Source organism: Cervus canadensis, chromosome 15 (genome assembly GCF_019320065.1).
Source record: "Cervus canadensis isolate Bull #8, Minnesota chromosome 15, ASM1932006v1, whole genome shotgun sequence".
Classification (NCBI taxonomy): domain Eukaryota; kingdom Metazoa; phylum Chordata; class Mammalia; order Artiodactyla; family Cervidae; genus Cervus; species Cervus canadensis.
In genome coordinates this window covers 39560768-39576685 of record NC_057400.1, presented here as the reverse complement: position 1 = coordinate 39576685, position 15918 = coordinate 39560768, and the positions used below count along the sequence as shown (strand labels likewise).

The 15918-nt window shown below is 36.9% G+C and overlaps 1 protein-coding gene across 1 annotated transcript in view; it reads left to right on the top strand.

Moving 5' to 3' along the window:
- The window catches only part of WDSUB1 (WD repeat, sterile alpha motif and U-box domain containing 1), an 87717-nt gene that overhangs the window by 1435 nt on the left and 70364 nt on the right, over positions 1-15918 (top strand). Inside the window, exons 2-4 of the mRNA XM_043487586.1 lie at positions 846-1293; positions 2874-3058; positions 12367-12459. Of these exons, the coding sequence (XP_043343521.1) occupies positions 896-1293; positions 2874-3058; positions 12367-12459 (676 nt within the window). The 5' untranslated portion in view covers positions 846-895. The remainder of the gene's footprint in view (positions 1-845; positions 1294-2873; positions 3059-12366; positions 12460-15918) is intronic.

Genomic DNA, 15918 nt, shown 5'->3' with positions numbered 1-15918 from the left:
AGCTTAAGAAAACCACTTTCTGAAGCTCTTAGATGTTACCGTTTTGACTAGGGAGGCAGAAAGAAGGGAGGGAGAAGAAAAGGGGGAGGAATTGAGGTCTGAGAAATAGATAGGCAAGAGCCAGATCATACAGGGTAAGTCTTGGTGAAGAGTTTGGATTTTATTCTGAATTTATAAATTTGGTCTTAGGTGCAGACCGGGTAAGTCCACTTTTTTGGGGGGGGGGGGCACTCTTTCTTTTGGTTTCCTTAATTTATTAGATTAATTCTTCATCTCAAATCTTTTATGTCTTTTCATTCTTTGTCGTACAAGATGACATACCGTGACATGATAGCTTTCAACACTGCCACTTAAATTGACAAGGAAACCTTTTGTTTGTTTTATGAGTTAACTGTAATAGTTCTACATCTTAAAGGTGAGAAATACTTTTGGCTCCATCCTATGGAAGGAGCAGCGAGAGTTTGTTAAAGTAGTGAAAAATCTTTTTGAAATTAGCAAATCTGGAATGAGGCAGTGTTGAGTACGGGAAAGTCTTCGTAAAGGGAAAGTCTTCAAAGGTGAAATAAATAGCCAGAGGTTTGAATATACAGTGTCAAATCAGTTTGAAGTTAGTTGACCAGGTTCTTTTTCAGGAGTTATGGAACTTTATTGGCATGCCGCTGGTGATTGTGTTTATCATCAGCGATTATAGTCTTAACATGTTTTATTTCTCTCCAAATTATTCTTAGCCCAGGTATAATTTATTGCCTTTAAAAAATGTGAATGTAGAAGCTTTTGTTCAGCAAGTTTTTTAATTGATTTTGGCTCTTCTATATTGATTTGAGTTGTATTTGTTTGATTCCTAGGATGAAGTAACCTTTATCTAAAAACTGCAGGATATTTTCCAGTAAAGAACATGGTGAAACTAATTCACACATTAGCAGATCATGATGATGATGTCAACTGCTGTGCCTTCTCCTCTTCCCTCTTGGCTACTTGCTCCTTGGACAAAACAATTCGCCTATACTCCCTGAGTGACTTCACTGAAGTACCATACTCTCCATTGAAGTTTCACACCTATGCTGTCCACTGCTGCTGTTTCTCGCCTTCAGGACATATTTTGGCTTCATGTTCAACAGATGGTACCACTGTCCTATGGGATACTCAAAACGGACAGATTTTGGCAGTGATGGAACAGCCCAGTGGTAGCCCTGTGAGAGTTTGCCGATTTTCCCCAGACTCCACTTGTTTGGTATCAGGGGCATCTGATGGAACTGTTGTTTTGTGGAATGCGCAGTCATACAAGTTACATAGGTAAGACTGTTTAAACCCTTTCCGTTTTTAATCCTATTACCAGGTTTACAAAAAAAATTTTTGATGACTTGAAGAAGTAGATAATTCAGACATCTCAAAGAAAAATACTTTGTCTCCTGAAGATCATAAAACAGATATTTAATATGATTCTTGAAGTAGATTTGCTTGGCTCTGAGTGTTTTAAATTTCCAACTTTTTTTTGTAAAATAAGCGTTAATCTTGTTAACAGAACAGAAATACAGAACTTTATGGATTTTTTTTATATATATATAAGAGGCAAATAAAAACACCACAGTCTTTTGAGTAAAACCTAGTAATTTTTGGCTTTTTGGTCACACATGGCTCAGGTGTTCTCAGTAATAAAGTAATTGTAGGTGAGTCTCACCTGCACAGCTCTTTCGTGACTGGGATTATTGACCAAGCCCAGAAGAGGGAACCTCGTGATTAGTATGGTGTTGTGTGTTACCACTTCTTTAAAACCATCACCTGAAAAACTGCTTTTGGATAAAAATACATCAATTAATTTACACTGGTAATATTGGGTTGCAACTCCCTAGTATTAAAACCATGTATTTGTAATCTTATAGTATGCTAAAATATATATAATATTTTAACAAATTTAAAGTGTACAGTTCAGTGACATTAATCACATTAAAAACTGTAAACTTTTAAATGTCACCAATTAAAATAGCTTAATGTGCCTTCCCCCCTCCCTACGTCTCACCAACACTCAGAGCACAGATGGTAGCTGGTAAACAGCTGTTGCTCATTTAGATTTTTGGTCTTTGGGTTGAAGGAAGTATGTTTTAAGTGGCGTTAATAAACAGTTTAAAGTGAAAACACAGAGAATGGAATGCCTTTAAGTTGTTTTGTATAAATGAAATTTAGCTGTCGGCCAAGAAATCTTTTTCAGTTAACCAATTGGTAAGTTGTCTCCCTGACGTTATTTCTCTAATATATGTAATTATGTGAAAGTGATACACGCAGTTGATTTAAGCACTGGATAGGACACTGCATGGGTTGTTGGATTTTTAACAGGTTATTTTTCCTAATAGATAAAATAATGAATTATTGTTAGCCCAGTGCTTCCTAATCTTCCCTAGATAATTTTAAGTTGTTCACAGCATTTTCTTTACATAAAGAATTTATAACTGAAGGTGAGATGAAAGTCCTTACTGTTGTTTCTAGATGATTTTAATACAAATGTTGGAAGTGCTTTTCACCCCCAATAACATGCTTTTCAATAAAAATAGTTTTATCTTTTAAAAAATTGCAACTACAGTCGATATTGTTGGTTGTTGTTGCTATTTTTGTTAAACTTTGTATATTTTAAAGAGTATGAAGATGTATAGACTTTGATTTGGTTAGGATAATGTTTAAATTCTCTTTTCTTTTAGCAAGACTATCTCAGTTTATAGCATATAAAGGATATTTTATTTCTATAGGCACCTACTGCCCTTTCTCTCTAGTTCTAGCCATTTATCCTTTTCTTTTACTATATCAAGCTGCTTTTAGAGACTGTAATATAAGTAAAAGATGCTCTGAAATGAAAATTCCCTTTTCTTTTGCTTTTATTTCAGATGTGCTAGTGTTAAGGATGGCTCCTTAGTGGCCTGTGCGTTTTCTCCTCCTGGAAACCTCTTTGTCACAGGCTCCTCATGTGGAGATTTAACAGTGTGGGATGATAAAATGAGGTGTCTGCACAGTGAAAAAGCACATGATCTTGGAATTACCTGCTGTGACTTTTCTTCACAACCAGTTCCTGGTTAGTTATTTTACTCTTGTAAGCAATAGTAATTCCTGTTCACAGTTTTTGTGTGACTTTTCTTTCATTTACTCATTTTCACTTCATCATTAGTAAAACAAGATCTTTTAATTTATTCCCTTCAAGGAATCATCCTTCTGCTTTATGTTTTTGATCAAAATGAAATCACAAATATTTTTTGGGAAAACCAGATTCTTTGGGAAAATACATAGGGGCTAACACAACTTGATGCAGTGGATCTGGGTTCCTTGCGTTTGGTAATGTAGAGGCCTTAAACCTATTGGTTTCACTGTGATTTTTGAAATATTGTATGTTTTTATTCAAATAGAAATGTGAAATACAAAAATTGGAAACAAGTTTCATTTTTCATTCACTAATCTTTCAAAAGATAACCTTATAAAAGCATTTGTTAGTAGATTAGTTTTTAGAAAAAGAAGAGAACAACTGTTGACTGTAGACTCTTGGTTTTAAATAAATACAGTGAATTGGGAATTTGCCTTCTTTTATTTTCATCTTCTGTGTTAGGATGGACGTTCTGCTTCTGGCTACTTCAATCTTCCTTCCAGACAAGTGCTGTCCTGTAGTGATATAATGTGAGCTACATGTGTAGATTTTAAAATTTCTAGTAGATGAAATTAATTTTAGTAATGTATTTTACTTTACGCAATATACCTAGAATATTTCAAAATCCTAAAATTATTAGTAATATATCTTACTGAAAAAATATATATATATTTTACTGTGTTTGGGTATGAAGTCTTTGAAATCTGGTGTGCATATTGTATCACGTCGCAGTTTGTGCTAGTCATGCTTCACCGTTCAGTAGTCGTATGTAGCAAGTTATTAATACTGTCTTGTGACAGCTCAGGCTTTGGTACTCCCCTATTTCAGAACCATCGGTGGCATGTTAAAATATGATATGATGTCCTGGTAAGATAAAATACCAAGTTTCAAACACACAGCATTTAAGTACCTTACATACTCTGTTTCCCTGCCTCATTACAGGTCACACTTGGCCTCATGCATTCACTTGCCACACTGGCCTCCTTTCATTTCTTGAATGTCTGTAAGATGTTTCCGAGGGTTTTACATGTGGACCCTTTACCTGGTTCACTCATATTCATCCTTTAGATTTCAGGTTAAAAAAATCACTTCAGAAGAGCTTCCCTTGCTCTTAACCTCCTGTACTCAGTCTGAAGTATTTCGATATAGTCTTTTAGTTACATGCTTTATTTTTCTTTTATAGGACTTAGTGAAGTATCAGAAGTTTTATTAAATAGCTGTCTATATGAATTATGTTTAATGGTGTTTTCCCTGTGAGATTGAGAGCTCCATAGGGTACGCCTGGATATATTTTATTTTCAGTGCCTGGAATGTAATAGGCTTTGAAAAGCAGATTTTTAACAATTGGGATATCATTGCTTCACAATGTGGTGTTAGTTTCTACTGTACAATAAAATGAATCAGCTATATACCCCTCTTGTTTGGAATTCCTTCTCATTTAGGTCACAACTGAGCAATGAGTAGGGTTCTCTGAGCCGTACAGTATTAGTTATCTTTTATCCATAGCATCAGTAGTGTATATATGTCAATCCCAATTTCCCAGTTCATCCTACCCTCCTCTTAACCCTGTTCCCCCCTTGGTGTCCATATGTTTCATTTCTGTGTGTCTCTCTTTCTCTTTGCAAATAAGATTATCTATACCATTTTTCTAGATTCCACATATATGCATTAATATGATACTTGTTTTTCTGACTTCCCTCTGTATGATAGTCTCTTAAGTCCATCCACGTCTCTACAAATCATCCAGCTTTATTCCTTTTTTGTGACTGTGTAATATTCCATTGTGTGTGTGTGTTTGTGTGTGTGTGTGTACACACACATGCTACATCTTTTTTATCCATTCCTTTGTTGATGGGCATTTAGGTTGCTTCTGTGTCCTGGGTATTGTTACTGGTGCTGCAGTGAACATTGGGGTGCATGTGTCTTTTTGAATTACAGTTTTCTCAGGGTATATGCCCAGTAGTGGGATGATCGAGTCATATGATAGTTCTATTTTTAGTTTTTTAAGGCATCTCCATACTGTTCTTCATAGTGGCTGTACAAATTTACATTCCCACCAACAATGTAGGGGTATTCCCTTTTCTGCACATCCTCTTCAACATTTATTGTTTATAGATTTTCTTAATGATGGCCATTCTGACTGGTGTGAGGTGGTACCTCATTGTAGTTTTGATTTGCATATCTCTAATAACTAGTGATGTTGAGCATATTTTCATGTGTTTATTGGCTATCTGTATGTCTTCTTTGGATAATTCCTGTTTAGGTCTTCTGCCCATTTTTTGATTGGGTTGTGCTTTTGTTTGTTTTTTTTTTAATTGAGCTACATGAGCTGTTTGTATGTTTTGTTTTTTAAAATATTTATTTGGCTGAGCAGGGTCTTAGTTGCAGCACGTGGGAGTTTAGATCTTTTAGTTGTGCCATGAAGGACCTTTTACTTGCACCATGTAGAGTCTAGTGTCCTGGCCAGGGATTAAACCTGTGGCCCCTGCATTGAGAGCATGGAGTCTTAGCCGCTGAACCACCAAGAAAGTCCCCTGTTTGTATATTTTTCAGATTAATCCTTTATCAGTTGCTTCATTTGCAAATATTTTCTCCCATTTTGAGGATTGTCTTTTCATCTTATTTACGGTTTCCTTTGCTATGCAAAAGACTTAAAGTTTAATTAGGTCCCATTTGTTAATTTTTGTCTTCATTTTCATTACTCTAAGAGGTGGGTCAAAAAAGATCCTGGTCTGCCTGTGTTTTCCTCTAAGAGTTTATATTTTATAGTGTCTGGCCTTTAGGTCTTTACTCCATTTTGAGTTTTTTTTTGTGTATGGTACTAGGAAGTGTTCTAATTTCATTCTTTACATGTAGCTGTTCAGTTTTTCCAGCACTACTTATTGAAGAGGCTGTCTTTTCTCCTTTGTATATTCTTGCCTTCTTTGTCATAAATTTAGGCGATTGAAATGCAGACTGAGTAAGATTCCTTTTATTGATTTGTTGAAATTTCTTTTTTCTGTTTCCTTAACTTTTTAATATTATATGGCAGATTAACAGTTTTCTTTTCATGAATCCATTCTTATACTGAACTCCCTACCTAATTTAATTGTGATGATTTATTTAATGTATTGTTTTATGATGTTTTATTCTAAGAAGATCAGCTTGTAACAGGCAAGAACCATTTCTTCCATTCTGTGACCCCTTCTCCAAAATCTTACAGGCATTCAATGAATCTTTGGATTATATCAATGTCAGGAAATTTAGGTTTCCTTTTTGATTCTAAGTTATCTGAAAAGATTTTTCATTAAAATACCATTTTTGTGATACTATTAACGTTAAGGACATCCTTCTTCTGTCTTCAGAGGGATTGCAGCTGATAGGTTCTGGAAAGGTTCACTACACTAGGCCGAAAATTCTAGGTGAGATTCTAAAGTAAGTATATTACCCACATCCCTACTGTGCCTTTAGAGTATATTTCAAAGTATATTTCTCAATATAGTTCTGATATGTCCCTTCTGTAGCTTCTTTAGTTTAACTTCTGTTAAAGTAGATATTAACCTTATGTGTAAATTCCCTGAAACAGAATAACGTATGCTTTAAAGTGACTATTAGAGGAACTTGTGGAAACTACTGTATTTTCGTAAAAGACAAAAGATGTAATTTTTAACTTATTGCTTGATTTGGTATCTGTTAATATCTGTAAATATTTATGACAAATTGAGTCTTCTGCCTTTGTGACATTTTGCTCAAATATGGAAAAATAATACTGTTTGTGAGCTAGAGGATAAATATTCAGTTCTCTCCAGTTTTTAAGTGATAGAGTTTGGGTTAGATTATTATTACAGTTTAAGTATTTTTCCTGAAGAAAAGTCCATTTAAAAATATTTAGATCTTGAGCACAGGCATATTTTAAACTTTATAATTTTACATTGTCCTAGCTGAATTCTCACTATTGAAAGACACTTCAGCATCAGCATCAAAGGATCTTATTTAGTCTAGAAACAATGAGGGAAAAAAGTTTTCTTAATTGGGTCTAGCACATAAATAGTTTACTCAGCAATTTTGGGGTATATCTTTTTGCCTTAAAAACATTGAGTGATTATTATAGAGAATTACTTATATCCATCAAGATCTCTGAGAAAGGATGCCCTTTGGCTGAACCTGTGCTACAAAAACAAAAATTCTGTGGAAATGTGGAAAAGTCTCTTACAGTTCAAAAAACTTTCAGTGAAAAAAATTTTAATTTGTTGTATCTTAAAGTGTATGTGCTTCCAACAAAACAGGGCGTCCATAGGAAAAGTTTAGTTTACATATCTAGGTATATAAACTAAATACCACATACTAAAGACAAGAGTGCAATCTTAAGTATTCAGGTTTCTTAATTGAGTTTTACTGTATATGAATGCTAAAACTTCCTTTGACTTGTGATATTAGGTGGAATTCATATAAAATTGAGTTGGCGAACTGGATGACCAGGGAAGTCCCAAGTCTCATCTTTTTGCCTTTCCTTACTTCCTGCCATTGGAGCCTCTTATCTCCCCTGACTATAAACTCATATTTCCTCTGCTAGAGGCGTGGTCTTTGGGCCCTTTTTCAGCAAGTGTCTGCTCTCCAGGGGACTGTAACTAGAGCAAGGCACTCACTGCAGAAGAAGCCAGATTCAACTATTCAACCTTTGCTCAGGTCAGAATCACTGGCTACCAATTAGACCAGTGCCTGGAACACAGTGGCCCTCAAGATGTATGTTTAATGTATCAGTGAAGGGCATGGGGGACCACATGCCACATAGATAAGATTATCAGTTTCACCCTTTTCTTGCTGTGTGACCTCAGGTACCTGGCTTTTCCTCTCTGGGCCTTAGCTCTCAACTATGAACTTGGGATGGTCATGCTTGCTGCCTTGTAGGACTAAATGTAAAGAGTTAGAGGTTGTATCTGTCAAATGCTTAACAGAAATATGCAAACAAGTGCTTAATAAACACTTGAAAGTATTGTTAAAAAATCAAGTAGGTGATGTTAATATTTACATTACTCACAAGTATTTAGGAACATATCTAGTGGGTAGATAGTGATACTCTGTCTAAATAGGATAACAACTAGTGGGTTTTGTTTTTTCTTTTTGGTAACACCAAATTTAACTGATTACTTTGCCTAAGTTGTGTAATTGTTGTTTTTGTTTACTCCCTAAATTGTGTCCAACTCTTGTGACCTCCTGAACTGTACCCTGCCAGGCTCCTCTGACCATGGGATTTCCCAGGCAAGAATACTGGAGTGAGTTGCCATTTCCTTCTCCAGGGGTTCTTCCCAACCCAGGGATTGAAGCCTCCTTTCCTTCATTGTAGGCAGATTCTTTACCACTGAGCCTGATTCTTTTCCACTGGAAGGACCTACTTGTGTAATCAGTTCAGTTCAATTGCTAAGTCACATCCGACTCTGTGACCCCATGGACTGCAGCACGCTGGGCTTCCCTGTCCATCACCAACTCCTGGAGCTCACTCAAACTTATGTCCATCGAGTTGGTGATGCCATCCACCATCTCATCTTCTGTCGTCCCCTTCTCCTGCCTTCAGTCTTTTCCAGGATCAGGGTCTTTTCCAATAAGTCGGCTCTTATGCATCAGGTAGCCAAAGTATTGGAGCTTCAGCTTCAACATCAGTCCTTCCAATGAATAATCAGAGTTGATTTCCCTTTGGATTGACTGGTTTGATCTCCTTGCAGTCCAAAGAATTCTCTAAAGTCTTCTCCAACCACAGTTCAAAAGCATCAGTTCTTTGGCGCTCAGCCTTCTTTATGGTCCAACTCTCACATCCATACATGACTACTGGAAAAACCATAGCTTTGACTAGCTGGACCTTTGTCAGCAAAGTAATGTCTCTGCTTTTTAATACATTGTCTAGGTTTTTCATAGCTTTTCTTCCAGGAGCAAGCATCTTTTAATTTCATGGGTGCAGTCACCATCTGCAGTGATTTTGGAGCCCCCCAAATAAAATCTGTCACTGTTTCCATTGTTTCCCCATCTATTTGCCGTGAAGTGATGGGACTGGATGCCGTGATCTCAGTTTTTTGAATGTTAAGTTTTAAGCCAACTTTTTCACTCTATTTCACTTTCATCAAAATGCTCTTTAGTTCCTCTTACCTTTCTGCCATACTGTGGTGTCATCTGCATATCTGAGGTTATTGATAATGGCAATCTTGATTCCAGTTTGTGCTTCATCCATCCTGGCATTTTGCATGAGTTTGAGTTTGATTAAACTCATGAGTTTAATTTGAGTACATGAGTTTGATTAAACTCTGGGAGTTGGTGATGGACAGGGGAGCCTGTCGTGCTGCAGTCCATGGGGTCACAAAGAGTCAGACACGACTGAGCAACTGAACTCGGCATACAAGTTAAATAAGCAGGGTGACAATATGCAACCTTGACCTATTTCTTTCCTAATTTTGAACCAGTTTGTTGTTCCATGTCTGGTTCTAGCTGTTGCTTCTTGAGTTGCATACAGGTTTCTTAGGAGGCAGGTAAGGTGCTCTGCTATTCCAATCTCTTCCAGGATTTTCCAGTTTATTATCCACACAAAGGCTTTCACATAGTCAATAAAAGCAGAAGCGGATGTTTTTCTGGAATTTTCTTGCTTTTTCTGGGATCCAGTGGATGTTGGCAATTTGATCTCTGGTTCCTCTGCCTTTTCTAAATCCAGCTTGAATGTCTGGAAGTTCTTAGGTCACATACTGTCAAAGCCTAGCTTGGAGAATTTTGAGCATTACTTTGGTAGTATGTGAGATGAGTGCAATTGTGCAACAGTTTGAACATTCTTTGGCATTGCCTTTCTTTGGGATTGGAATGAAGACTGACCTTTTCCAGTCCTGTGGCCACTGCTGAGTTTTCCAAATTTGTTGGTGTATTGAGCACAGCACTTTCACAGCATCATCTTTTAGGATTTGAAATAGCGCAGCTGGAATTCCATCACCTCCATTAGCTTTGTTTGAAGTGATGCTTCCTAAGGCCCACTTGACTTGTGAAATACGTTTCACCAAATCTTTTGGACTGAATTGATGATGTTTTGTGTGCATACATGGGTGCTAAGTTGCTTCAGTTGTGTCCAACTCTGCAACCCCATGGACGGTAGCCTGCCAGGCTCCTCTGTCCATGGGATTCTTCAGGCAAGAATACTGGAGTGGGTTGCCATCTCTCCTCCAGGGGCTTTTCCCCATGTAGGATTGAACCCACATCTCTTTAAGTCTCCTGCATTGGCAGGTGGGCTCTTTACTACTAGCACCACATGTGTAATTCTAGCCTTTGTCTTGATTAATCAGATGGGAAAACAGTCTCTCAATATTCTATATAAATTATAGACTAAGCTTTTAACAGGTGAATATATCTTAGAAAAAGTTAACTTGGGAGTAATTAAGCATTTAACACATACCATAACTAACATCTTAAATTTTTTACATCAATGCTAACCTCAGTATTTAAAGTTGTGTTGGAGGGTGCACTAGGCTTAGTGGCTCAATATTGGCCTTTTCAGCATTGAGTTACATCTTTCAGTTAAAATGCTCAGTCTTGTCCGACTCTTTGCGACCCCATGAACCGCAGCACACCAGGCCTCCCTGTCCATCACCAACTCCTGGAGTTGACTCAAACTCATGTCCATTGAGTCGGTGATGCCATCCAGCCATCTCATCCTCTGTCATTACCTTCTTCTCCTGCCCTCAATCTTTTGCAGCATCGGGGTCTTTTCCAATGAGTTAACTCTTCGCTTCAGGTGGCCCAAGTATTGCAGTTTCAGCTTCAACATCAGTCCTTCCAGTGAACACCCAGGACTGATCTCCTTTAGGATAAACTGGTTGGATCACCTTGCAGTCCAAGGGACTTTCAAGAGTCTTCTCCAACACCACAGTTCAGAAGCATCAGTTCTTCAGTGCTCAGCTTTATTTATAGTCCAACTCTCACATCCATACATGACTACTGGAAAAACCATAACCTTGACTATATGGACCTTTGTTGGCAAAGTAATGTCTCTGCTTTTTAATATGCTGTCTAGGTTGGTCATAACTTTCCTCCCAAGGAGCATCTTTTAATTTCATGGCTGCAGTCACCATCTGCAGTAATTTTGGAGCCCCCCAAAAATAAAGTCAGCCATCGTTTCCCCATCTATTTGCCATGAAGTGATGGGACCAGATGCCATGATCTTAGTCTTCTGAATGTTGAGCTTTAAGCCAGCTTTTTCACTCTCTTTCACTTTCATCAAGAGACTCTTTAGTTCTTCTTCACTTTCTGCCATAAGGGTGGTGTCATCTGCATATCTGAGGTTATTGATATTTCTCCCAGTAATCCTGCTTCCAGCTTGTGCTTCATCCAGTCCACCGTTTCTCATGATGTACTCTGCATATAAGTTAAATAAGCAGGGTGACAATATACAGCCTTGACGTACTCCTTTTCCTATTTGGAACCAGTCTATTGTTCCATGTCCAGTACTAACTGTTGCTTCCTGACCTGCATACAGATTTCTCAAGAGGCAGGTCAGGTGGTCTTCCCATCTCTTCCCATCTCTGGTATTCCCATCTCTTTCAGAATTTTCCACAGTTTATTGTGATACACACAGTCAAAGGCTTTGGCATAGTCGATAAAGCAGAAGTAGTTGTTTTTCTGGAACTCTCTTGCTTTTTTGATGATCCACCAGATGTTGGCAATTTGATCTCTGGTTCTCTGCCTTTTCTAAAACCAACTTGAACATCTGGAATTTCATGGTTCATGTATTACTGAAGCCTCGCTTGGAGAATTTTGAGCATTTCTTTACTAGAGTGTGAGATGAGTACTATTGTGCAGCAGTTTGAGCATTCTTTGGCACTGCCTTTCTTTGGGATTGGAATGAAAACTGACCTTTTCCAGTCCTGTGGCCACAGCTGAGTTTTCCAAATTTGCTGACATATTGAGTGCAGCACTTTCATAGCATCATCTTTTAGGATTTGAAATAGTTCAACCTAATTCCATCACCTCCACTAGCTTTGTTATATCTTTAGTGGAAGGTAACTAAAAAGGTGTTTTGTTGCTACAACTTCAGGGGCTACAGTCATATAATCTTTTGAAGAATCTTGTTTAAAAGAAATTCTTTGACATTTCAGTTTATGGTATAAATTAATATATTTAATGTTGCTTGTGAATATGGTTAAATGAATATATTAACACACCTCAGTCTAAAGTTGAAAATTTTTTGGTTTAAATGTTTTATCAATTCTTGTACATTTATTTTAACAAATTTACATTTTTAGGTGGAGAACAAGGTCTTCAGTTCTTTCAGTTGGCATCATGTGGTCAAGATTGCCAGATCAAAATTTGGATTATTTCTTTTATCCATATCTTAGGTATGTATTCACCTAGTAGTTCTCTAAACTGATTTTTTGTGATGCAGGTAAAGTTTCTGTTTTAATTAATCTTTTAAGGTACCCTAGATATCATAATGGGATTATAAAAATGTATTTTAAGAACTTTTAATTAAAGTAATACATACACATGATTTAGAAATTGTATGCACACTACTGATAATGACCTTGTCATTACCACTACACACATTCCTGCTTAACCCGAAGAAATTCCACTTTGTACTTGTTTTGTTTTCAGTTTTTTTTTTTTTTTTTTGATGGTTTCCCATGTCCATAAATATTTTTTATACTACGTTTTAAATTTACTCAGTGTAGTTAGTTTTTGGAACTTGTGTGGGTGTTTCCACCATGCACTGTCCTTTTTTTTTTTTTTTAATTGAAGGATAATTACTTTATAGCCTTTTATTGGTTTCTGTCAAACATAAACATGAATTGCACTGTACTTTTATTTCGGGTGATTCTGTCATCAGAAAGCTTATGTCTTTCATTTTTGGTATTTCTTTATGCTAATTTGGTATTCATTTATGCTAATTCTTTAATTTCTTCTCCACTTCTCTTTTTTATATTCCCATTGAGTGGTGGGCTCCTGACTTGATTTCCTGTGTCTTTCCCCTCTGCCCCCACATTTATCTCTGTCTTTTTCCTATCATAGGAGAAAATTCCTTAGCTTTATCTTTTAACCTTTTTTGAACGTTTTAATCCCATCAATAATACTTTCAGTTTCCAAAAACTTATCTTTTTTGTTTCTTTTTCTTAGTGTCCTCCATTTACTTTATGAATGCAGGATCCTCTCTAAATTCTCAGGATACCAATTAGAGGCTTTTTGTTTTGGTTTTAATTTCTCTTTTGTTTCCCGAACAACTTTGCTCTTGGGCCCTTTTTTGTTTATCCTGATCTCTTTCATGTGGTTACCTTCTTTACCTGCTTGATGATCCTTAGTATCCCATTTACTTTCAAGAGTTAAATAATAAGAAATTTAGAGCCTCTGTGCACAGGGTGGTGTTTTGTACTTGCTGGTTTCCCTTTTGGATAAAAAGGTGGACTGTTGGCCCTTATTGGGAAAGGGTTAGGGGATTGGAGGATGTGGGGGTACCAGGGAGCTCCCCAGTCATTGTTTTACTTCTTCCTGGGGAGAAGTATCTGGCTTTCATGCAGCATACTATGGGTGGGGTGGTCAGAGAGGGATGGGAGATAATTAATGTTTCATAAGCAGACCTTCAGTAAATTTTTTATGTTTTCATGTCTGTATCATTCTGACTTTCCTTTTCCTTGACTGCTAATAAGTCCTAAGTCTTTTGGGGTTTTCTGTAAATAATTGTAAGTCTTTTGGGGTTTTCTAGAGAAAGGTAGCTTTCTTCTTGACTGTAGCCCCCTCATTTTGCACTCTAAGGTGTTACTTCTCTATACTTCCTCATTGATTAATTTGCATCTGCCTTCCCAAAATTGGTTTTGGTTTCTCATTTCCTGATGACATTTCCCGCCCTTCCCCTTTTCTTCATTGATGTGAATTTATGTTTTTATAAATTCCTTCATTATCTTTTTATTGAAACTCTGAAATTATATGATCAGTTGGCCATCTTGCTTCAGAGGCCTAAAAATATTGTCACCTAATAAGTGGCAATTAAATCATGCATTGTGTTTCATTGTTTATAAAGTCACTGTCAGAGATCAAGTTGAACACTAGTTAAAGTGGTGGGACAGATTTTAATCAGTAATGTATTATTGTAGTGGGGAAAAAAGTCCAGCATGAACTGAACTCAACTTCAATTTATACAGAGGTGACTGTATTTTAAAGAGGGAATAAAGAGCTGGTAAATGGGACCTGTGTGACATCTAGCAAATGACAAAATTACAAAAAGCAGGAATCTGGGAATTGGTCCATATGAAACTCGTCTGGATTTGCTAATGGGCACTTATGGAAGTTAGGTTCCTCCCCTCTCACAGAAGAAGGGAAACAGAAGAGGGATTGCTGGAATAAACAGTAAATTCTTTTGGCAGCCTTGAATTTTCTTAGTCTCCAACTTTAAGGGGACTAGGATCATGCTAGGAGTGCAACCTTAAACTGTTCGAGACCATGTTAATTTAAGTCTTTGTTGGGCCAGGTCAGGGCCTGATCCAGGAGGCCAATCAGAATAGCCTGGGTAGTTTGGTTGAGAGAATCTTTGTCATTTTACTTGTGTATAGAGAAGGGTCTGTTACCAGGAAATACATTTCTTTTTGTGGAAATTAGTTACTGTATTGCCTTTTAGGTTACATGCAGTAATTCTTTTTTTTTTTTTTTTTCAGTAATTCTTTTAATGTTTTCAGTCACAGCTGCTAAGAAGTGTTCTGTTATTTCTCTGGTTTATCCTACCTCTTTTAATATCGAAGTAAAAATTCTTTATACAGAACCAAAAATATAGTCATGTATGTGGATGTTCTCAGTACAACATATCTTTAGTAATTGTTCAGAAGTAAAGCTTTTCCTACATTTTCGGGAAAATGTCTTTACACTGACTCTATAAAAAACATAACAGTTTATAAACGTGCAGTTAGAGCCTTTTAATAAAACATTTAGCATTATTTGTACCTAATCTTAATTGCTTGTTTGTAGGGAGGAGTAGATAAGACAAATGGGTCTTATACTTGAGAATGTGACCAATTTGTAGAACCTTATTGCAAGTTTATTAAATCTTCAGTTGTTTTGAAATTTGTTAACATTTTTTCTTTTTTGATTGTGTCTATTCACTAATCTGTATGTGCCTATTAATTATTGATCAGTGCCTTGAATGCCTACATCTGTTCTCCTAGAGTAACTAGGAGAACATACTCTATTTTTTTTTTTTTAATTTTTTAATTAGTTGGAGGCTAATTACTTCACAACATTTCAGTGGGTTTTGTCATACATTGATATGAATCAGCCATAGATTTACACGTATTCCCCATCCCGATCCCCCCTCCCATCTCCCTCTCCACCCGATTCCTCTGGGTCTTCCCAGTGCACCAGGCCCGAGCACTTGTCTCATGCATCCCACCTGGGCTGGTGATCTGTTTCACCATAGATAGTATACATGCTGTTCTTTTGAAACATCCCACCCTCACCTTCTCCCACAGAGTTCAAAAGTCTGTTCTGTATTTCTGTGTCTCTTTTTCTGTTTTGCATATAGGGTTATCGTTACCATCTTTCTAAATTCCATATATATGTGTTAGTATGCTGTAATGTTCTTTATCTTTCTGGCTTACTTCACTCTGTATAAGGGGCTCCAGTTTCATCCATCTCATTAGGACTGGTTCAAATGAATTCTTTTTAACGGCTGAGTAAAATTCCATGGTGTATATGTACCACAGCTTCCTTATCCATTCATCTGCTGATGGGCATCTAGGTTGCTTCCATGTCCTGGCTATTATAAACAGTGCTGCGATGAACATTGGGGTGCATGTGTCTCTTTCAGATCTGGTTTC